Source organism: Hyla sarda, chromosome 12, assembly GCF_029499605.1.
Source record: "Hyla sarda isolate aHylSar1 chromosome 12, aHylSar1.hap1, whole genome shotgun sequence".
NCBI classification, from domain to species: Eukaryota; Metazoa; Chordata; class Amphibia; order Anura; family Hylidae; genus Hyla; species Hyla sarda.
In genome coordinates, this window is record NC_079200.1 from 20,083,876 (window position 1) to 20,108,789 (window position 24,914).

Consider the following 24,914-nt stretch of genomic DNA (forward strand, 5'->3'; position numbering starts at 1 on the left):
ACCCATATGAGGTATTTTTTTGCGCCACCAATTATACTTTATAATGACATCAATCATTTCACCACAAAATTTACTGCAAAATAAGAAAAAAAATATTTGTGGGGCAAAATTGGAAAAAAAAAAATGTCATTTTGAAAATTTAGGGGACTTCCCATTCTATGCAGTGCAATTTTCAGTAAAAAAAAACACGTAATCTTTATTCTGTAGGTCCATACGGTTACAAGGGTATCTAATTTATATAGGTTTTATTTTATTTCACTACTTAAAAAAATTATAACTACATGCACAAAAATTAATATGTGTAAAATTGTCATCTTCTGACCCCTAAAACTTTTTTTTATTTTTCCATATACAGGGATGTATGAGGGCTCATTTTTTGCACCATGATATGATGTTTTCATCGATACCATTTTTGTTTTGATGGGACTTTTTGATAGCTTTTTATGTATTCGTTTAGGGTATACAAAGTGACCAAAAAAACGCAATTTTACACTTTGGAATTTTATTATGTGTACGCCGTTGAACGTGCAGTTTAATTAACATTATATTTTTATAGTTCAGACATTTACGCACGCGGCAATACCACATATGTTTATTTTTATTATGTTTACATATTTTTTATATGGAACTTGGGAAAAGGGGGTGATTCAAATTTTTAATATGGAAGGGGTTAATGGGTGTTTTTTTCAATGCTTTAATTTACTTTTTTTTTATTTTACTCCTTTTTTTTAGATTCCTCATACAGATCAATGTGGTTCTATAGAACCACATTGATCTGTGTGCTCTGCTCCTGATTGATAATGCCTGGTTCAGCCAGGCTCTATTAATCACAGAGCCGAGACAGCCGCAGCAGGAGAGGCTACCTCCACAGTGGTTCATCCTCCCCCCCCCCAAGATCGCTCTGCAGGGGGGCCGTCCACCCCAATGGACCACCAGAGATGGTTTATATGTCCCTTTAGATGCTGCTGTGAACTTTGACAGCGGCGATCTGAAAGGTTAATAGCCGCCCACGGCGATCGCCGCATGTCAGCTATTAACGGCGGCCCAGCTACAGGAATCAGCTGGGGGCAGGTGTGACGCGGGCTGTAGCCAGGAGCCTGCGTCATACACCGCTTGCCATCTCAGGACAAGCTGGCTCGTCCTTGGACGCAACCGGTTAAGGCAGTTGTCTAGCCCTTAATTCTCTTCTACATACCTTCCTTCCTTTGTTTTTAATTTAGTTATTCCTTGTTTTAATTTCCTTTTTTCATTTATATATCTGAAGAATGTCTTATCCCCTTTTTTCACAGACTGAGCTAGTTATTCTTCTGCCTGTGCTTTGGGGATTCCCCCAAGTCTTACTGCTACCCGAGCGGGTATCGGGCTTTGGAGACCAAAGGGTACCAAGAGGGGCTCGCCTGCATCCCTTTTTCTACCAAAAGAGCCACAGGAGAAGGGGAAACCCAGAAAAATAGCTGCTCTAGCCACCTCGGTCCTCACTGCAGAGCGGCTTCCTGGACCCAGTACAGCATTTTCTTAAAATTGCCAGACGTAGCATCTAATTTCATTCTTCTGGCTTCACTGCAGAGTATGTTTTCTTCCCTCACAAGCCCTACCCTATCACTGCCCCTTTTCTTCTACTACCACTATGTGAACCTCACTGTCCTTACCCTATCACTGCCATTGCTAGCTACAGCCTACCCCTGTAATGCTCCTTTCACTCCACCTTTTTCCCCTCTGGGGCTTCCTTTTATAATATTTGTGTCTTCATATATGGAAGAAGGGCTGTTGCACCTGTTCTAGCTACTTTATGGCCTACTATTAACTATTTTGGCTACTTGTTGGGCAAAATATATTTACCAATGCAGAGTTTACTCACTAACACTGAATGTAAAAAAATAAAAAAATAAAAATAAAAAAAAATCAACATGCCAGGCTTGCTGAATTTTTGGAAAATGTCCAGCTCATATCAAACTAGTTCTCTGAAAACCGGAAACAAAATAAGCCTCAAGACGTGTGTATGGCACTGCCTTAGATAGAAAGCCCTGCATAACACTGCTAGGAATGTATAAAGGGGTACTCCACTGGAAAACATTTTTTTTTTATCAACTGGTGCTAGAAAGTTAAACAGATTAGATTTGTAAATTACTTCTATTTAAAAATCTTAGCAGTACTAAGCAGTACTTATCAGCTGCTGTATACTACAGAGGAAGCTCTCTTCTTTTTAAATTTCTTTCCAGCCTGACCACAGTGCTCTCTGCGGACACCTCTGTCCATTTTAGGAACTGTCCAGAGCAGGAAAAGTTTGCTATGGGCATTTGCTCCTACTCTGGACAGTTCTTAAAACAGACAGAGGTGTCAGCAGAGAGCACTGTGGTCAGACAGAAAAGAAATTCAAAAAGAAAAAAGAGCATCCTCTGTAGTATACAGCGGTTGATAAGTACTGGAAGGATTACGATTTTTTAAATAGAAGTAATTTACAAATCTCTATAACTTTCTGGCACCAGTTGATTTAAAAATAAATAAATAATCCAGTGGAGTACTCCTTTAACCCCTTAACGACGCAGGACGTATATTTACGTCCTGCGCCGGCTCCCGCGATATGAAGCGGGATCGCGCCGCGATCCTGCATCATATCGCGTCGGTCCCGGCGCTCATCAACGGCAGGGACCCGCGGCTAATACCACACATCGCCGATCTTGGCGATGTGCGGTATTAACCCTTTAGAAGCGGCGGTCAAAGCTGACCGCCGCTTCTAAAGTGAAACTGAAAGTGACCCGGCTGCTCAGTCGGGCTGTTCGGGACCGCCGCAGTGAAATCGCGGCGTCCCGAACAGCTGATCGGACACCGGGAGGGCCCTTACCTGCCTCCTCTGTGTCCGATCGACGAATGACTGCTCCGTGCCTGAGATCCAGGCAGGAGCAGTCAAGCGCCGATAATGCTGATCACAGGCGTGTTAATACACACCAGTGATCAGCATAGGAGATCAGTGTGTGCAGTGTTATAGGTCCCTATGGGACCTATAACACTGCAAAAAAAAAGTTAAAAAAAGTGTTAATAAAGGTCATTTAACCCCTTCCCTAATAAAAGTTTGAATCACCCCCCCTTTTCCCATAAAAAAAATAAAACAGTGCAAAAAAAAATTAATAAATAAACATATGTGGTATCGCCGCGTGCGTAAATGTTCGAACTATAAAAATATATCATTAATTAAACCGCATGGTCAATGGCGTACGCGCAAACAAATTCCAAAGTCCAAAAAAGCGTATTTTGGTCACTTTTTATACCATTAAAAAAATGAATAAAAAGTGATCAAAAAGTCCGATCAAAACAAAAATCATACCGATAAAAACTTCAGATCACGGCGCAAAAAATGAGTCCTCATACCGCCCTGTACGTGGAAAAATAAAAAAGTTATAGGGGTCAGAAGATGACCTTTTTAAACGTATACATTTTCCTGCATGTAGTTATGATTTTTTCCAGAAGTGCGACAAAATCAAACCTATATAAGTAGGGTATCATTTTAACCGTATGGACCTACAGAATAATGATAAGGTGTAATTTTTACCGAAATATGCACTGCGTAGAAACTGAAGCCCCCAAAATTTACAAAATGGCGTTTTTTTCCGATTTTGTCGCACAATGATTTTTTTTTCCGTTTCGCCGTGCATTTTTGGGTAAAATGACTAATGTCACTGCAAAGTAGAATTGGCAACGCAAAAAATAAGCCATAATATGAATTTTTAGGTGGAAAATTGAAAGGGTTATGATTTTTATAAGGGAAGGAGGAAAAAACGAAAGTGCAAAAACGGAAAGACCCTGAGTCCTTAAGGGGTTAAGTAGTTTTAAAGTGGATAAGTTAATGTCAAAGTTACAGTGACATGCGATAACCAAAGGTAACTAACAGCTTTTTAACACTAAAATAAAGCTGCATAAAGTATCCCTGGTTGTTGGCAGATGCCTGCCGGTGTTAAAAAGGCACATGGAAGATGCAGTGGCTTTTTCCAAGCATTACAAAAATATACCTTTATGGGAGTAGCAACAGGTTTTGAGTCTGGCAAGTGAAGATGCAATGGATTTTTGCAGGCATTCCAAAAATTATCCTTTTTTTAAAAGTAGCAACAGTTTTTAGTCTGGTAAGTCAAGAAGAGGCAATTGATTTTTCCAAGATTTAAAAAATGTAAGAGTTTCGACATAATTGGTGCCCTAAAATAGTGAAGAAGAAACAGCTTTTGTATGAAAAGCCCCCAAAAATTAGCGTACATCAGTAGGTGGAAAATTGCTGGGAGTTGTACAGTAAAATCTCCCTTAGCGGACACCTCCCAATAGATAAATTAACACAACATCCCTGGGCTGCAGCCCAAGGCACAAAGAAGTCCTTATAGAAAACTCCCCTAAAACTTAAATTTTAAAAACACTCAAATGTGTCTCCTTCTACATATTCCAGCGGGTCCCTGCTGTCATTTTCAATTTTAAATTGAATTTTTATGGTAGCTAGTGCTACCTTAACATTTTTTAGATAATATCCCAGCAGCATGAGGAGACCATATAGTGGCTGAATGATACAGGCTGGAATTTGCGGCAGCATGAGGAGACCATATGGTGGCTGAATGACACAGCTTGGAGTTTGCAGCAGCATGAGGAGACAATAGGGCTTCACAATCCCAAAGATTAAAAGTTGAATTTTCAATTTTAAATTGAAGTTTCATGGTAGCTAGTGATACCTTAAAAAATTTAAGTAATGTACAAGCATCATGAGGAGACCATATAGTGGCTGAATGATACGGCCTGGAGCTGGCGCCAGCATGAGGAAAACATATGGTGGCAGAATGAGACAGCCTGGAGGTGGCAACTGCATCGTAGGATGTCTCTGTAGTAGGTAAGTTTGTCCTCCTTCTAAGTGGGTGTAAAAAAGGCCCCCATTTTGTGCCGGTAGTGAGGGCCAATAAGGTGGAGAGCCAGAAGTCATCCCGCTGCCGAAAGGTGACAATTCGGCCGTTACAACGTAAGCAAGTGAGCATGCATCGGGCCATTTGTGATAGTGACCGGAGGGACTCCCTGCCTCCATCTCCACTGCATAGTTCCACAGTGTGTCTGGGTCCTCTGTCTCGCCTTCCCCATAACCCTCTAGTTCCTCTAGCTGCTCCTGTTCCTCCTCTCCTGTCAGATAACTAGAAAAACTTCCTATCTCGGGAAACCTAAACTGTGCTCCACTGTGCCCCTCCCCCTCCTCCTCCAGTTCAGTCCCCACAGGGTTCATGTGGCCGTGAGATGTAGGCGCCACGTCTCCAGTGCCCTGACCAGCCATTTTTTTCAACACGTTTGTAGTAGATGAAGCAGTGGAATGACATTGTTCATCCCATAATCCTGGCAACTGTCTAATAATGTGGCTTCCTCAAAATCACATATGAGCTGCCACTGGTTGACATTTAAGTTACACAGGGGAGTCCCCCTATCCGCTTGGATCATCAAGAAATCGATGATGGCTTTTCTCTGTTCGTATAGTCGGTCCAACATATGGAGGGTGGAATTCCAACGTGAGGAAAGTCAAATCAGACTATGTTTGAGGAAGCTGTTCTGACGCTGTAGCTCAAGGAGGGTGTGCTTTGCGGTGTACGAGTGGCTGAAGTGTATGCAAAGATTCCTTCCCATTGTTAGGATGTATTGCAGATAGTGGGAACACTTCAGGAACCGCTTGGCAACCTGTCTCTGGCCTCCTTGTCGCAGTGCAGACTAGATTTTCTTCCCGTTGTCGGTCACCATGGTTCCCATTTCCAGTTTTCGTGGAGTAAGCCATGATTTGATTTCTTGATTAATTACTTTTAGCAGTTCCTCCCCTGTGTGACTCTGTTAGCCAAGGCAAACCATGTGAAGAACAGCGTAATGCCGTGCCCTGCACACATAGTATGCTGGAGGGGCACTGAGACTTGTTGGTGCAGTGGAGGCTGAGGACACGGTGAAGGATGAGGAGGCAGAGTCGCACACTGTCACAGGACCAATGGGATGAGAGCATGGAGGCGGAATCGGCGTGACCTGAAAAAGTTGCTGTTGTTGTGGCTGTGCAAGAACCACATGTATTGTCCCTGACCGTAGTTACAGCTCCACACGTCGGTGCTGCCGTGCACGTTGGTACACACCGACAGGATCAAGAACTGGCCCATAAACCTTTACTACTGCTGATGGTACTAGGACTTTCACCATAAAGTCTTATATCAACTGCAATTATACCTATGTAGTGCACATCATAGAATGCTCACTCTGTCAACTAAAGTATGTGGGTCACACAACTAGGAAGTTAAAAACCAGAGCTTTAGAGCATTTACGTGATAGTACCACTACATCGAGCAGACATAGATCAGCGGCGTCTGCCCATTTTCAAACTGTACATCAGGGCAATACCAGTGGTTTTACAATCTATGCTATTGAACTTGTTAAATCCAGCATTAGAGGAGGATGTACTAGGAAAAAATTAGCTGACAGAGAAGCTTTCTGGCAGTTTACTTTAGGAACTCGCAGTCCCACAGGATTAAATATCCGTAGGGAACTACTGTTCCATTACTAATCTCATATATTTCTCCTTTTCTTTCCTTTTGCTGGTATTCAATTTTGGTATGTGGTATTATATATTTAGTATTTATGTATTTTATATACATTTTATATTTTATGTACTGTTCATGTGTATTTTATCTGCATACCTCGATCCCTGTCAATCAGTGTGACTCCAGGTATATGGGCGTTTTTTCATCTTGCCCCACCCATGGATTTGGGTATATCAGTGCTCACCTGTGCTCACACTGACGTCACCGAGGAAGAGCGTTCGCGCTTGAAACATGTCTGACTAGTGTGTTTTTACTGTGTGCTTCTCACTTAATAAAGCTGCCTTCACTGCAGTGCTGGACTTCTCCTTCATTTTCAAGGACTGGCCCACCTTCTCTTCCACAGAATTGCGCAGGGCTGGTACTGCCTTCTTCGCAAAGAAATTACGGATTGGGACTCTCCACCTCGGCTCGGCACAAGCCATCATTTTTCTGAAAGATACATAGTCCACCACTTGAAAAGGGAGGGACTGCAGCACCAGCAACTTGGACAGGAGCACATTCTGCTTCTGCACCGTTCGATGAGGGGCACATACTGTTGTCTCTTGGACATGGTTTCGCCGATGGATTGCTGGCCGAATGACTGACTCGAAGTAGGAGGAACATCTGGAGCGACAGAAGATGGGTATGATACACAGCTCCCTTCGGCTGAGGTGGTGGAGCCTTGGCTGGCTGAAACAGGGAGCAGCGTGCCACTGGGTGATGCAGCAGGCTGGACCACCACATCGGAGCCACATCTCATGCCGCTTTATGGAGCTCACCCTAACTGGCTGCCTGCTATTAGCTTTTCAGTTGTTGTACACACCAGTGCTGCAGCACACAGTCGCTGTGATAGGTTCGCAGTGCAGCCCTCCAGATTTTCTCGAGTGAAAAGATTTTTCCACTCGATCTGTAAACTTCTCAATGTAGCAGTAGTGGGAAAAATTCTCCGGATGGATGGCGCAAACCGCTGGCGGAAATAACTTTAGTAGACTTGTATATGATCCAAGAATTCTTTTATTTGCCACATCAAACGCGTTTCGAGGTGCATTACCTCTTTCTCAATGACCCCTGCAGAAACAAATAATACACGCAATTCTGCTTCATACAGCTATGCTGCATTCCATTTCAACATTTTTTAACTGCGTTGTTATGTTAAACCCAGGTAAGTTTACTTGGTTTGATTAAAGCCAGAAAATACATGAAACTGCACTTCATATGGCTATGCTGCCTTCAATATCAAAGCTTTTGACTGTGTTGTAATCTTTAACCCCTTAACGACGCCAGACATAAATGTACGTCCTGGTGAGCTGGTACTTAACGCTCCAGGATGTACATTTACGTCCTATGCATAACCATGGGCATCGGAGCGATGCTCGGGTCATGCGCGGCAGGTCCCAGCTGCTGATAGCAGCCAGGGACCCGCCAGTAATGGCAGACATCCGCGATCATGCAGATGTCCACCATTAACCCCTCAGATGCCGTGATCAATACAGATCACGGCATCTGCAGCATCGCGGTCACTAAAACAGATGATTGGATCACCTGCAGCGCTGCTGCGGCAATCTGATCATCCAGAACGGCAGACGGAGGTCCCCTCACCTTCCTCCGCTGCCTTCCACGGGTCTTCTGCTCTGGTCTGCAATCGAGCAGACCAGAGCAGAAGATGACCGATAACATTGATCAGTGCTATGTCCTATGCATAACACTGGACAGTATTAGCAATCGAATGATTGCTATAAATAGTCCCCTATGTGGACTATTAAAGTGTAAATTAAAAGGAAAAAAAGGAAAAAAAATATGAAAAACACCCTCCCCCAATAAAAACGTAAATGGTCCCATTTTCCCTATCTCACCCCCAAAAAGTGTAAAAAAAATTATTTTATATACATATTTGGCATCACATAAATATCCGAACTATTAAAATAAAATGTTAATGATACCGTACGGTGAACAGCGTGAACGTAAAAAAAAAAAGGCCAAAATAGCTGCTTTTTTAGAACATTTTATTACAAAAAATTTTATTAAAAATGTATTAAAAGTTTTATATAAGCGAATATGGTATCTATAGAAAGTACAGATCACGGCGCAAAAAAATGAGCCCTCATACTGCCGCTTTGATGGAAAAATGAAAAAGTTATAGGTCTTCAAAATAGGGGCATTTTAACCCCTTAAGAACCAGGCCAATTTTTACTGTAGGACCAGAGCGTTTTTTGCGCATCTGGCCACTGTCACTTTAAGAATAATATCTCTAAAACGCTTTAACCGAATATTTTGATTCTGAGATAGTATTTTTCGTGACATATTCTACTTTATTTTGGTGGTAAATTTTTGGCGTTACTTGCATCCTTTTTTGGTGAAAAATACCAAAATTTCATGAAAATTTTGAAAATGTTGCATTTTTCTAACTTTGAAGCTCTCTACTTGTAAGGAAAATTGATATTCCAAATAAATGTTATTTTTATTCACAAATACAATATGTCTACTTTATGTTGGCATCATAAAATGGACATATTTTTACTTTTTGAAAAAATTAGAGGGCTTCAAAGTAGAGCAGCAATTTTCAAAAATTTCATGAAATTTGCAAAATCTGAAGGGACAGATGTTACAGAACTACAGCTCAAAGCATGCCTGGGCAGTCTAGGCATGCTGAGAGTTGTAGTTTGGCAACATCTGGAGGGGGAGGGCTACAGTTTGGGCACCACTGTAACAGTGGTCCCCAAACTGTGACCCTCCAGATGTTGCAAAACTACAACTCCCAGCATGCCCAGACAGCCTTTGGCTGTCTGGGCATGCTGGGAGTTGCAGTTTGGCCTTCCTAGTGGTTGCCACAGTAAAGATCACATTACTTTTACTTTCATTCATTTACTTTCATTCCCCCCCCCCCCCCCCGCGTCGCTTCCTTACCTGATCCAGGATCCAGCAGTCTGCAGCGACGATCAGCTGTTCCCAGGCATCTTCTCCTGCAGGTACCGACCTCCATCTTCTCCCCATGTTCCCCGCGGCATTCAGGGGTGGGCAGAATGGGGGTTGCCATGGCAACCCACTGTCCTGCTCTGCCATTGGTCAGAATCAATTCTGACCAATGGCAGGGGATAGGAGGCAGCACTGCGACCTCACTCCTACCCTGCAAGATGATCTGGGCTGTCACTGACAGGTCAGATCATCACTATTTTCTGGGCTGATCGGGTCACCAGAGACCCGATCAGCCCGGAATAGCAGAAAATCGCATGTCTGAATTGACATGCGATTTTCTGCGATCGCCGACATGGGGGGGTCTCAGGACCCCCCTCTGCGTTTGCCTAGGACACCTGCTGAACGATTTCAGCAGGAATCCGGTTTCGCAACCCGCCCGTTGCGCGGCGGGATGCGAAATTCCCCCAGACGTATGACGTATGAGTACGTGCCTGGTCCTTAAGACCCAGGGCACAGGGACGTACTCATACGTGCCTGGTCCTTAAGGGGTTAAACATACTAATTTGGTTAAAAAGTTTGCGATTTTTTTTAAGCGCAACAGTAATCGAAAAGTATGTTATCATGGGTATCATTTTAATCGTATTGAGCCAAAGAATAAAGAACACATGTAATTTTTACCGTAAATTGTACGGCGTGAAAACAAAACCTTCCAAAATTTGCAAAATTGCAGTTTTCTTTTTTATTTTATGGTAAAGTGAGTGATGGCATTACAATGGACAACTGGTCGCGCAAAAAACAAGCCCTCATACTAGTCTGTGGATGAAAATATAAAAGAGTTATAATTTTTTGAAGGCGAGGAGGAAAAAATGAAAATGTAAAAATAAAATTGTCTCAGTCCTTAAGGGGTTAACAAGTAAAAAAGCATTAGATGGCTATGCTTAATTACATTTTAATGCTTTGGTCAGTTTTCTAGATTTTTGTAGTGAAACAAGGTCCCTGTCTGAGGTCAGCCCTCTAAATAATGATCTTTTCTCCTTAACATGTGATTTTTATGAACTGGATCACCATTAGCTGGGATTTGTGGTGCACCAATAAACTTCTGCAGGTAGGGACAGAACAGGAGGTCCCTGTCTGAGATCAGCCCACAATTTTTTATTTTTTTTAATCAATTCTTTATTTAGTTTTTCAACAATTACATAACAAAGATGAAGAACAGTAAATTAAAGCAGGCTGCATGCATTTGGCTCAGAGCATTCTGGTCAGACAGGGTTACATAACTGCCTTGGCTCAGTTTACATGTCTAATAACAGCTCCCTCAAGCCCATAAATGCGGTAACATACGGTTAAAGGTTGTTGTCCGGAGATTGCACCCAATCGCCGAAGCGGCTTGAGATCGGCAGTAGAAGTACGCTCTCCAGACTAGTGTTGAGCGGCATAGGCCATATTCGAATTCGTGAATATTCGCGAATATATGGACGAATATTCGTCATATATTCGCGAATATTCGCATATTCGTTATATCCTCGTTTTATTTTCGCATATGCGAATATTCGCGTATGCGAAAATCTACAGAGGTGAAAATTAGTATATACAAAATTAGCATAAGGTAAAATTCGCATATACGAATATTCACATATGCTAATTTTCGCATATGCGAATTTTCGCACGCCAGTCTCACACAGTAGTATTAGAGCCTTCTTTACACCACACAAGCTGGAAGCAGAGAGGGGTGATCACTGTGATGTGTACTGTGAAGAAAAAAAAAAAAAAAAAAAAAAAAAAAAAACGAATATTCGTAATTACGAATATATAGCGCGAAATTCGCGAAATTCGCGAATTCGCGAATATGCGATATTCGCGAATAATATTCGAATTGCGAATATTCGCGAGCAACACTACTCCAGACCACACCAATTCAACTTTAAATAGCGAAGTGTCAAAGTAAAGTTCCAAAACAAATCAAATTTGGTAAAAACTCAGAATACAGAAAAGAGGAAAGAGAAGCAAAGAAGGTAAGAGAAGAGTGAGGAGGGCCATAGAAGGGGGGGGGGAAGGGGGAGGGGTAGGGTGAGGAGGGGGGGGGGAGAGGGATGGGAAGGGGCAGACCAGGCATATCAATCGGAAGTCCGCTTCATAGAGCTATTATGGCACCTATCCCATATTAGTACTTGTGGCTACTGTGTTGGACTGTGGTATATCTCTATAGTGCAACCATGGATACCACGTCTTAAAGTATTTATCGTAAGAGCGACTGCTCCAGCTGGACAGCTCCTCCAATCTACAAATGCTATTCACTTTAGCTAGCCATTCATGCACCGTCGGGGCGTTAGGTTGTCTCCAATGTAATGGAATCAGTAGTTTTGCTGCAGCCAACAAATGTGCTAGAAGAGAATGCTGGTGTAGTGTAGTTCCTGGATGTGGTAGGCCTAAGAGTACCAATGATGGGGTCAGTTGCACCGTTTCACCCAGGATCAAATCTATGTGTTGCCCCACCTCCTTCCAGAACTCTGCTATCACCGGGCATGACCACCATAAGTGAGATAGTGAGCCAGTGTGTATGCATCCACGCCAGCATTCTTTCGTAGGAGACATGCCCCAGTGGTGCAGCAGCTCTGGGGTCCTGTACCATCTGGACAAAAGCTTGAAATGGTTTTCCTGAAGTTTCACACACCTGGAGAAGCCATGGGCATTTTTCAACACTGTCGCTCTCTCCTCCTTTGTCAGAGAAAGTCCCAACTCCTTCTCCCACAACACTAAGTACATAGGTGTCGAGCCTTCCCCCTCCTTATTAACATGAGAGCGTATAAATGGGAGTCTGATTTTGGACTCTGCCGCAGACTGCGAGGCTATTTCTAACCAAGTGGGGTCTTTTCTGATGACGTAAACCTTAAGCATTGATTGGCATGAGCTTCGCATAGCTTGGGCGTGTAAGAAGTGTAATGGTCTGTCAGGTAGGAGGGACTGCATGAGGTCTTGTGTTGGTGGAGTGTTTTCAGGGCACAAGGTCTTAACTGGAACCTGGGCTAGTTTAGAACAGATGTCCGAGGGTACTGACACTGGGCAAGGGGGGAGGTAGGGGATCAAAGAGCTAGGCATCAATGGGGAGAGTGAGTGAGAGGTAGTCGCGTCCCATCGTCTCTGCCTGTCAAAGGTCTTCTTAACCGTTAACGTACCCACTAATATGGGATTTGTAATCTTAGAGATGAGGTCAGTCGTGGGTAACCAAACTGCCCGCGTGGCCGAAAAGCTGTCCGTAGTCAATTGTAGAGTCTCTAAGTTGTTGCCCTGCAGAAGGCTGGTACCTGAGGAGACCTCCACCCATCTTTGTAAGTGTGTCATGGTGTAGAGTTGCCCTACGTCAGGGACTCCCAACCCCCCTTGACGCTTTGGTTTGATTAGCAGAGAGTGCGGCAGGCGAGGACGTTTTGAGAACCACAGAAAGGAAGAAAGCATTCGTTTCCACTGGAGCAGATGAGCCGAGGGTAGTCTTATCGGTACCATACGGAGTAGGTAGAGAATGGAGGGAACTACGTAGGTTTGAAGTAAGTTTCGTCTCCCTATCAAGGAGAGGAATGGGAGGTTGTAGGAGTCGAGTTGCCGTTTAATTTTATCGAGCAGCGGGGGGTAGTTAAGTTGGAATAGTTTAGATAAGTTTGTGGGAAGTGTTATACCCAAATATGTAATACTCTCCACAGGCCACTTATAGGGGGAATGTCTTTTCATGTCCGCAAGTATTACCGGAGGGACCGACACGTTCAGCACCTCTGATTTAGCGTAATTCACTTTAAAGTTGGACAGTACCCCATAGGCATCTAGGACATGTTGTATTTTGGGCAGAGCCTCCGATGGGTTTGTAGTGAGTAGTAGCAGATCATCTGCGAAGGCAGCTACTAGGTGTGTTTGCCCCCCAATCGTGAGCCCCTCTATACCTTCTTCCTGTCTGAGTTTCTGAAGCAATGTTTCCATTTCTATAATGTAAAGGGACGGGGACAAGGGGCACCCCTTGAGAGCGTCCCGTTAACCCTTATCCTTGCACTGGGTGCTCCATACAGGGACATGATAGCCCTTGTGAATCCCTCGGGTATGCCAAATCTTTGTAGAACTGCCTCCATGTAGTCCCAAGCTACCCTATCGAATGCCTTCTCAGCATCGGTGCCGAGAAGGACTAGGGGGACATTGGTCGTATTGGCTAAATGTATGGCATGTAACACACGTAAAGCATTGTGTTTCCCCTCCCTCCCCTTGACAAAGCCGGATTGGTCGGGATGTATAAGATCCAGTAAATGTTTGCTTAAACGATTGGAAAGGAGCTTGGCCCAAATTTTTATGTCAAGGTTCAGTAAAGATATTGGCCTATAGCTTGAGCAGCGAGACAAGTCTTTTCCTTCCTTAGGCAGTATTGTAATATGAGCCTCTAGAGATTGTTTCGGGAGCACAGCGCCCCCCAGGAGCTCATTGCACCAGTTGGTAAGATGTTGTAGAAGGACTGGTTGAAATTTTTTGTAATAGAGGAGGCTGAACCCATCTGGTCCAGGGCTTTTTCCGATGGGGAACGAGTTTAGTACTGCGAGGACTTCCTCGGAAGAACATGGGGTCAATAAGGCCTGGCCGTCCTCAATGGACAGTCGTGGCAGTTGGAGATCAGTCAAAAAATTTTGTATGGCCTGTCGTCTCTCCACGCCCGCCCCCCCTGCCGACTTAATATTGTAAAGAGTGTTATAATAGTTTTGGAAGGCTATGGCTATTTGCTTCGTATTGGATTGGGACTTCCCACCCCCATCAACGATCCTAGGTGTGAACGCTCTCTCTTCTTTTTAATCAAGGCTGACATGAGGCGCCCCCCCCTTGTCCCCATGGAGGAAGAGTTTCTGTTGGAACCTCACCACAGTGCTAGCATGTTGCTTGTTAAGGATATCTTTAAGGGGTTCGCGCAAAGGCGCTAGCTCTTGCTCTCTTTCTCTCTGTGGAGCTTTATGCAGGGTCCTCTCGAGGCGTGCTATGTCACTCAACAGGACTGTTATCGTTTTGTTGCGCTCCCTCTTCACTCTAGAACCAAGTGCTATCAGTAAGCCTTTCATATATGCCTTGTGTGCTTCCCATACCAATGGAAGGGGCATCTCAGGAGAAATGTTGAATGTGAAGAAGGAGCTCAACTGTTCTGTCAGCTTGCCCACCGCTACCTCGTCTGTCAATAGTGATTCATTAAGTCGCCAAGTCCAATCTCTTGTGGGGACGTGGGACAAAGAGAGGGTGGCCTGTATTGGGGAGTGGTCTGAGAGGGTGCAAGGAGTAATGTCAGCACTAATCAAGGTAGGCATGATGCTTTCGTGACAGAATAAGTAATCGAGCCTGTGGGAGGACGCGTGCGGGGCCGAGTAGAAGGAATAAGTGTGTTCCAAGGGATGGAGAGATCTCCATACATCTATGAGACCTAAGTCCATCAGTTTGTTCCTCAAGGTTCGCAGGGCCGCTGGAGACACCAAGGAACGACCGGTAGATGAGTCCCTTATCGGATCTAGGGCTAAATTTAGGTCAGTCCCAAATATTATAGGGCCTTCCGCGAAGACACGCAGTCTCTCCAGAGTCCCCAGCAGCCATCGAACCTGTTGTGTGTTGGGTGCATATAGAGAAGCAAAGGTGTACGTCATCGACCCCATTTTACCTTTCAAGAACAGTGAGCGGCCATCTCCTCCATCACAGCTCTCTTGGAGGGTGAAGGGCACGTCCCTATGGAATGCAACCGCAACGCCTCTGGAAGATGAGTTGGAACTGCAACTATGGAACCAAGAAGAGAAGTATTGAGTGGGGAGTTTAGGCAGTCTATTATGTTTGAAATGAGTTTCCTGTAAAAACAATACTGAAACTTTGTCTTTTTTCAGGAGAGACAAAACTCCATGTCTCTTGGAGGGAGAGTTAAACCCTTTAACGTTATATGAGCAGAACTTCACCTGTGCCATATAAATCTACAGACACCTGAAGGACTGGGTGACACCGATATGTCGGTGTGGGGAAGGCGTAAGGGTAGGGGTGTGATGGGCGAGGACGTAGGGTGACTGGCAGGAGAGAGGTGTGAAAAAGGGGGGGGGGTGGAAGAGAAAGAAGTAGGAGCGCAAGGAAGAGAACGGCAGAAGGAGTGAGAAAAAGTAGAGGGTCCCTGAGGCCAGAGAAGTGAAGGTAGGAGAAGAAAGAAGAACAGTGAAAGCAATTAACCCTAAGTGGGTTGTGTCAAGAGCCTAGGTAGACTCTTTCGGGTGAAGAATACAAAAAACACCAGGAGGGTGTTAAATACGGGAGTGGTCGGATCTCCGACCAACACCCTTCAAGTATCAAGTACTATATATTGAACTAAGCAAATAACAATGAAACTTCGTACAAGTCTACCTAATTAGTGGTTGTAGGTTCATCATGGGACCGTAAGACATTCTAGGTGCAAAAACTGAGAATGCAACAGGTAACATGTCCACCGGTAGTGTCATAAAAAGGGACAATACTAGGGAGGGGGAAGGATGGGAAGGGCGGGGGAAGGGGGGAGGCAGTGGAAGAGGGAAGGGGGAGGGGAAGTTAAAGGGGGGTAATGGAGGGACTAGAATCCCTACATGGCGTGGTGTGCATGGGGGGGGGTCTAAAGATAAGAGGAAGGAGATGCGGTTTAGCAAAGTGGGGGGGGGAGGTTGCTCATTCGTCGGTATGCCGGGGGAGGGAGGAAATCCCATTAGGGGGAGGGAAGTGGGGTACCACACGTATAGGGTATTGCCTGGGGGGGGGGGGGTATTAGGGCTACAGGGACACTTGGAGGATTGTGGGTAGAAGGGGGGGGGAGGTCAGCGGAATAGAGGTTAGGGAAGTTAGTGAGGGGGAGGGGAGGGAGGGAGGAGGAGGGGGGGGGTAAGAGGTTACGGGGGATGCAGAGCTCTAGGAAGGCCATGGGTTAGGGAGTGGAGGGGGGGGAGTATAGGGCACAACGAGCATGGGTTCAGAGCGAGTGGGAGCCAGATACGGGTGTTCCAGGTGAAGTAGCAATGTAAGGATAGAAGAATAACTATCTGTCCACTGTGCCTGAGGGTAGGATCAAACTTGTGCACCAGCAGCACGACCATTAGGTCCCGGAGTGGGAATGGGGGCCAGGGGGGGGGGGGTCAGGCAACCTGGGAACATATATCATCATCGGTTAGCAAAAAATAAAAAAAAAAGGCATGCACAGTTTAGGTTAAGCTAATAAGAAATGACTGTTATATTTGAACTAATCTAGAGTGGCTAGTGAGTGTGGGTGGTGTGCAGGAAGAATGGATCTATGCGATCAAGTCAGGAAGTAATAACCGTTCACTCAATGCACCCCGATGTGAGTTTAAACCATGTGATCCCCGATATAACCGCCCAGCTCCCGGCTAGATTAAGGGGGACAAGTAGGGGGGGGGGGGGCTAGGTGATTGGAGTACAAATATCGGCTTTGTTCAATTAGTATATATACATCTTAAAATACATTAACTAGAAGTGGTGGTTGTATGGTGACCAATCTAGGTTCTGTTGGTTATGTTGGTTATGCGGGTAGTGTTCATGAGGAATAAATCAAAGCAAACAGTTTACACCAGGAGGCCCGTTGCTCCCTCTCCGGATGATGGCGGAGGGAGGGGTCCATCATACTCCCATGTCTTGCCGGAAGAAGAGGAGAGGGTCCAGCTGTTTTAACCTGTGAGGGACAAAAGGAGAAAAAGAGAAAGGACTAGGGTCGACTTCACACTGAGTCCATATCGATCCGTTTAGGGGTCATCTTGTTGGATTTCTTCTTGCCCCTCTGAGACCTCTGGGATCCCGCCTCTTCCCATGGCGTAGGAGGCACAATCGCTGGGAGTGCGGTCAAGTCAATAACAGTGGACCAGTCAGGTACATCCAGGTCGTTCTGACCAAGCACCTCAAACGCCGGGGACAGCTCTTGTCTGGTTCTTATGACAAATCTTTCACCGTCCACCGTGAATGAGATCCCAAAGGGGAACAGCCATCTATATACGATATTCTTGGAGCGCAGGTGTGATGTCAGCGGTCGCAGCATATTTCTTTTTGACAGGGTGATCCTTGCTAAATCTTGGAATATGGCCAGGTGTGTGCCTTCAAACACTAGGTCCGGGGCAGATCTTGTCGTTTTCAGGATGTCGTCCCTCACTGTGGAGTTCAATAGGCGGCAGATGACGTCCCTCGGGGGATCTTGTGGTTTAGGCTTTACCTGCAGGGATCTATGAGCCCTTTCAATTTGAATCTCTAATAGTGTTGCTCGCGAATATTCGCAATTCGAATTTTATTCGCGAATATAGCGCTATGTATTCGAAATTACGAATATTCGTTTTTTTTGTTTTTTTTTCACAGTACACATCACAGTGATCATCCCTCTCTGCTTCCAGCTTATGTGGTGTAAGAAGGCTCTAATACTACTGTGTGAGACTGGTGTGCGAATTTTCGCATATACGAAAATTTGCATATGCGAATTTTCGCTTATGTAAATTTTTGTATATGCAAATTTTCGCATATGTTAATTTTCGCACACGCGAATATTCGCATATGCGAAAATAAAAGAATATGATGAATATTCGTCCATATATTCGCGAATATTCGCGAATTCGAATATGGCCTATGCCGCTCAACACTAATCTCTAAAGGATACGCGTCGCCCAAGATATTTATGAAGATGAGTTTTAGCGTGGAGCTGAGGGATTCCGGCAAGATTGTCTCAGGCAGGCCCTTGATTCTCAGGTTATTTCTCCTGCCCCTATTGTCCTGATCTTCTAGCCAATCAATCACTTTGTTTAGGTGCGACTGACAGGAGGTTAAAGCTGAGGTGGAAGCCGACGTGTAGGATATGACCTGCGATTGTGTAGATTCCAGCTGTTCGACCCTATGCCCGATCTGCTTCATGTCAGATTTTAATTCCTGTAAGTCCTTAGAGACTGCTTCCAGAGCCGTCCTTAGTAGTTTGTCCATGAATGTGCGGGATAGAGGCAGGGCATTATTCAATACTAGATCCTCAGAATCACTTTCGTGGTCACCCGCCACACCTTTTTTGCGGTACGGAGAGTCTGGTCTGGTTTTGGGTGGACCGACTTTGACCATCCTGTAGTATTAGTTAAGTAGTAGGGTATTGCTCTGCATCCAATGCGGGGAGGGAAACTGGTAGGAATTCGTTTCACATCTCACAGTCCCTGTCGAACCTTAGGTAGTTTCACAACAGCATTCTCACATGTCAGGCAGACAAAATTGATTAATGGAGTGGCGGTCGGGGGTTAAAGGTTCAGACTTTGGTTTTGGCTATCGGCTACTAGCATGCCAGGGGGGACAGGTGCGACGGGGGGGGGGGGGGGGGCAGAGGCACCCAGAGCTAGAATGGTATAACATAGAATTTGACACTGAGCTGTAATAGCTACTGAGGTGCAGTCTGGAGAGTGGCCACAAGATGGCGGCAGAGAGCTGAAGATGCAATTGCTATAGCTTGATAATAAGAGTTCTGAAAGTTCAGCTGCCCAGCAGATTCCTTTGAGATGAATGCAGAGCTGGGTTATTATAGAACAGGGGTTATTATAGAACAGGGGTTATTATAGAACAGGGGTTATTATAGAACAGGGGAGCTCCTTAGTCACATTGCACATCCAACAGTAATGTAAATGCGTGGTGAGAGCTCTGAATTAGCGCTGCTCCTACCCCTGTCTTGACCAGTCCACAGCCTGTGTGTCACTGTGTGGGGGTTATGGCTCCCTATACCGGGAGCATATATCAGCCGACTGCTGCACTGATGAAGCAGGCTTCTTATCTCCGACTTCAGAGAGGTGAGGGAGAGTAGAGGTAGAGCGGAGGCGAGGGGACTCTGTAGTCTCCTCACTATCACGCCACTTGTTTTCTCCCCCCCAGATCGCTCAGCCCTGCAGCTAAGATGGCGTGTGTCGCTGCCAGGGCCTCCCGCCACCACGAGCAGCGGCGTGTGAGAAGCGCTTCCCGAGTGGGGGAATCATCAGGACGCCGCCTGTGTGTCGGCAGCTGCCGGAGCCAGCAGACCTCTACTATAGGTGAGTGAGCGCAGGCGAGGGACGGGGCTGTGGGACGGGGCTGTGGAGGGGACTTGCCTCAAAATGGCGCCAGGTCCTGTACGTGTCCGGTCCCACGTTGTTCTCTGAGGACCGGCTGGTGTCCGGGTGTTCCTCACCTCTTTAGGAGACCACCGGAGTGGGTTTTGGGTGCGTTGGGGTGCTGTAAGCAGGTTTATCCTGTCATTTATCTCAGCTCCAGGGGGAGATGTACTGAAGCACGTCTTCTCCGTCCGCCCCAGCCCACATATTTAACCCCTTAAGGACTGAGCCCTTTTTCACCTTAAGGACCAGAGCATTTTTTGAACATCTGACCACTGTCACTTTAAACATTAATAACTCTGGGATACTTTTACCTATCATTCTGATTCCGAGATAGTTTTTTCGTGACATATTCTACTTTAACATAGTGGTAAAATTTTATGGTAACTTGCATCCTTTCTTGGTGAAAAATCCCCAAATTTGATAAAAAAAATGAAAATGTTGCATTTTTCTAACTTTGAAGCTCTCTGCTTGTAAGGAAAATGGATATTCAAAATAAAAAAAATTTGGGTTCACATATACGATATGTCTACTTTATGTTTGCATCATAAAATGTATGAGTTTTTACTTTTGGAAGACACCAGAGGGTTTCAAAGTTCAGCAGCAATTTTGACATGTTTCACTAAATTTTCAAACTCACTATTTTTCAGTGACCAGTTCAGTTTTGAAGTGGATTTGAAGGGTCTTCATATTAGAAATACCCCATAAAAGACCCCATTATAAAAACATTCCGTAAGTGTTTTAACCCTTTAGGTGTTTCACAGAAATAGCAGTAAAGTGAAGGAGAAAATTCAAAATCTTAATTTTTTACACGCGCATGTTCTTGTAGACCCAATTTTTGAATTTTTGCAAGAGGTTAAAAAGGAGAAAAATTTTACTTGTATTTGAAGCCCAATTTCTCTCGAGTAAGGACATACCTCATATGTCCATGTAAAGTGTTCGGCGGGCGCAGTAGAGGGCTCAGAAGGGAAGGAGCGACAAATGGTTTTTGGGGGGCATGTCACCTTTAGGAAGCCCCTATGGTGCCAGAACAGCAAAAAAAAAAAAAACCCACATTGCATACTATTTTGGAAACTAGACCCCTCGGGGAACATAACAAGGGGTAAAGTGAACCTTAATACCCCACAGGTGATTCACGACTTTTGTATATGTAAAAAAAAAATAATAATTTTACCTAAAATGCTTGGTTTCCCAAAAATGTTACATTTTTAAAAATGGTAATAGCAGAAAATACCCCCCAAAATGTGAAGCCCAATTTCTCCCGATTCAGAAAACACCCCATATGGGGGTGAAAAGTGCTCTGCTTGCGCACTACAGGTCTCAGAAGAGAAGGAGTCACATTTGGCTTTTTGAAAGCAAATTTTGCTCTGGGGGCATGCCGCATTTAGGGAGCCCCTATGGTACCAGAACAGCAAAAAAAAAACACATGGCATACCATTTTGGAAACTAGACCCCTCGGGGAACATAACAAGGGGTAAAGTGAACCTTAATGCCCCACAGGTGATTCACGACTTTTGCATATGTAAAAAAAAAAAGGGTATGTGACTCTAAACTGTTGCCTTGAAATACGACAGGGCTCCAAAGTGAGAGCGCCATGCGCATTTGAGGCCTAAATTAGGGACTTGCATAGGGGTGAACACAGGGGTATTCTACACCAGTGATTCCCAAACAGGAGGCCTCCAGCTGTGGTAAAACTCCCAGCATGCCTGGACAGTCAGTGGCTATCTGGCAATACTGGGAGAAGTTGTTTTGCAACAGCTGGAGGCTCCATTTTGGAAACAGTGCTGTACCAGACGTTTTTCATTTTTATTGGGGAGGGGGCTGTGTAGGGGTATTTGTATATGTAGTTTTTTTTTACTTTTTATTTTATTTTGTGTTTGTGTAGTGTTTTTAGGGTACAGTCGCACGGGCCGGGGTTCACAGTAGTTTCTCGCTGGCAGTTTGAGCTGCGGCAGAAAATTTGCCGCAGCTCAAACTTGCAGCCGGATACTTACTGTAAACCTCCGCCCATGTGAGTGTACCCTGTACGTTCACATTGGGGGGGGGGGGGGAAATACCTCCAGCTGTTGCAAAACTACAACTCTCAGCATGTACGGTCTATCAGTGCATGCTGGGAGTTGTAGTTTTGCAACAGCTGGAGGCACACTGGTTGTGAAACACAGAGTTTGGTAACATCCGGCACCGGCTCCCCTCCGGCTAGCGGCGGGGGCCGGAAATGCGCAGGGCGTATCCATACGCCCTGTGTCCTTAAGGACTTGTAAACGGGGGTGTATGGATACACCCTGTGTCCTTAAGGGGTTAAAAGCTTATCCAGGAATAGTAAAACTGAGCTAATTTCTTCCAAAACAGCACCACACCTGTCCTTAGGTTGTGTGTTGTGTGGTATTACACCTTGGCTCCATTCACTTCAAAAGAACTGAGCTGCAATACCACACACAACCTGAGGTCAGGGTGGCGCTATTTTTGCAAGAAATTACCACTGTTATTCTTATCCTGGAGAACCCCCTTAAAAGGGTAATCTGGAGGAAAAAAGACATTTGAAATCAACTGCTGCCAGAAAGTTATACAGATTTGTAAATTACTTCTACTAAACAATCTTAATCCTTCCAGTACTTATCAGCTGCCGTATGCTCCAGAGAAAGTCGTGTAGTTCTTTCTGGTCTGACCACAGTGCTCTCTGCTGACACCTCTGTCCATGTCAGGAACTGTCCAGGGCAGGATAGGTTTGCTCTGGGGATTTGCTCCTACTATGGACAGTTCCTGACACGGATACAGGAGGCGTCAGAGAGCACTGTGGTCAGACAGAAAAGAACGACACAACTTCCTCTGAAGCATACAGCAGCTAATAAGTACTGGAAGAATTAAGATTTTTTTTTAATTGTAGTAATTTACAAATCTGTTTATCTCTCTCTCTCTCTCTCTCTCTCTCTCTCTCTCTCTCTCCCATTACTTCTTCCTGTAGGTGACAAAACACCGTGTGTTTCTCACCCCTTGTGCTATTATTGCGCACATTGCCAGGTTCATGCAAGTCATGGTTACCCCTAAATTCAGATTCAATTTAGGTTTGCAGGGTTTGATCTCTAACAGTGACCTTCTGAAACCTCCATAAATAGTTATAAAAAAAAATACATATATATATATATACTTACTGGTGCAGTGCGAAACATTAACAGTTTTTACTTGCTTGGATATCTCTGCTCTTATATTGGACCTTTAATATCATAGTGAGAAAAAAAAACATAATGTACTGAAAACATGTTTTTACATTGATGACACTTGTTCTCAAGTCTGTCTGAGCTTAAGCAGCATTTCATCCAGCTGCCTTGTTTTAAGTAAATTCATGCTTTCGAACCCAATAATAATATAATAGTTAGTTAATGGTCTTGTCTGGGGATAAGAAACTGTTTATAAATGAATAGGAGTTCGATAAAACAAAAAATGAATGGTACTCACATACCCTGATCACCTGCAGCTACAATTCAGATGGTTTCCTTCAGATGGTTCTAGTGACCTGTCAAGACTACCCACTCAACCATTAGCCCAGACCTCTGATGAAGCCTTTTTGAGTGAAACATGTCAGGGGGGCTAGTTGTCTGAGGTTTTAAATAGCTTTTGTCACCAGTTTGGGACTTATATCTTTTGCAGCAATCAACAGTTATACAGTATTTGATACCTTAAGTGGTGTGTATTACTGGGCGTCACCATCCCCCCCACCCCCAGTGATCAAGTTCACAATGACGCACTATTGCCACTTTCTAGCTGGTGACACTGGTGCTTTTAAAATATAATTGTGTTGTACCTATGTTTTATACTAATACATCATTAAAAGTTACATCTTAGTCTGGGAGAAAGTATGACTAGTATATATTTCCGCTCAACCAATTTACTGACTTAGGGGGGACACTGCTGCCGCCAGTCATTGAGTTGAGGTTGAGTGGGTCAGTCCCTATGGGGATGATGCATCACAGAATAAAAAGAAAGCAGAGTGAAGAGCAGGGGACTAGGGGAGGGATCAGAAAATAAAAATACAAATAAGAATAGAAAAATTCCACTTTGAGTCAAGTTTAAGAAATAGACTTTGATACCAATTGTTTCAGTGCCACTGTGCTTTGCTGCCTGCTACGCAAAGTAAGCACACTGCGTTTATCTGGGTATAAACACGCACCGGCCCATTACATGCACCCACATTTCTCTAAGAAAATTTGGGTAAAAAAGGTTTAAGGACGTCACTTGTCAGCGCACAGCTACAGCGCAGGACGCTGCCCGAGCCTGCAGGAGCACGCCAGCAGGTATATATGAAAGTCGAGGATTGGGAGGGACATGGGAATCGGGCAGCAGCGGCGGCGGGACTCTGGCCTTGGAGAAGCTGCTGCAGTTACATTATTTAAATCGGCTGCTTTAAATCATTGAACCACAGCTGCTTCTGCGGGGCCTGAAAAAGTTTATAAGCATTAAAGACGCAGATAGACTTTTAGCTTAAAATTTTAGTTTAAAGAGTGTGCTATACGCCGATAAATACAGTAACCGATGAAGTTCTAGTACATGATATAACATGAAAAATTATAAAGAATACCTGTTGCTTGGGCACCATCACCACAGAATACAGATCTGTGAATTTGTGTTTCTTATTACAGAAAGTAATAAGAGACCCTAGTACATAAGTTCTATTACCTACGATAGTATAAAAACATATGTAGAATACCTGTGGCTTTAGTACCATCAAGGCCTAAAAACATTTTGTTAGTGTCTGCCTGGGAAAAGTTAAACAGGATACAACACACGTGTAGGGCAATCAAATGCTAGCAGCACGCCAACTTCACCATTTCATATGGTGAGTGACTTTAAAAGACATAACTCACGTATCTTGAAAAATGTAAGATTCTTCCGGGTTTATTTTCTTAATCCATATTGCACAATGGTTAGCCTCGCAGGACTTTTTAATTATAATCCATGGAAAACAGCAGCATTTTCAGTATGTTCACCAGTCATGGTACAATGTTTCAGGGGCGGACCCCCTTATTCATGCGCCATGAATAAGGGGGTCCGCCCCTGAAACGTTGTGCCATGACTGGTGAACATACTGAAAATGCTGCTGTTTTCCATAGATTATAATATATATATATATATATATATATATATATATATATATATATATATAAAGTCCCTCACCATATGAAACGTTTAAGTTGGCGTGCTGCCAGCATTTGATTGCCCTACACGTGTGTTGTATTCAGTTGCTATGAAGAGTTACATGGAGCTCTGAGAGTTCATGGGCATCTGTTATATTGAACTTTTCAAGAGGGGACTCAACTGATTTTTTGTATATCTCAAAAGTTAA

The 24,914-nt window shown here is 44.3% G+C and overlaps 1 protein-coding gene across 1 annotated transcript in view; it reads right to left on the reverse strand.

The window, feature by feature from the left end:
- LOC130296267 (NXPE family member 1-like) overlaps positions 1-24,914 on the reverse strand; it is an 85,967-nt gene that overhangs the window by 52,622 nt on the left and 8,431 nt on the right. The window contains exon 4 of the mRNA XM_056547659.1: positions 22,726-22,787. Within this exon, the coding sequence (XP_056403634.1) occupies positions 22,726-22,787 (62 nt within the window). The remainder of the gene's footprint in view (positions 1-22,725; positions 22,788-24,914) is intronic.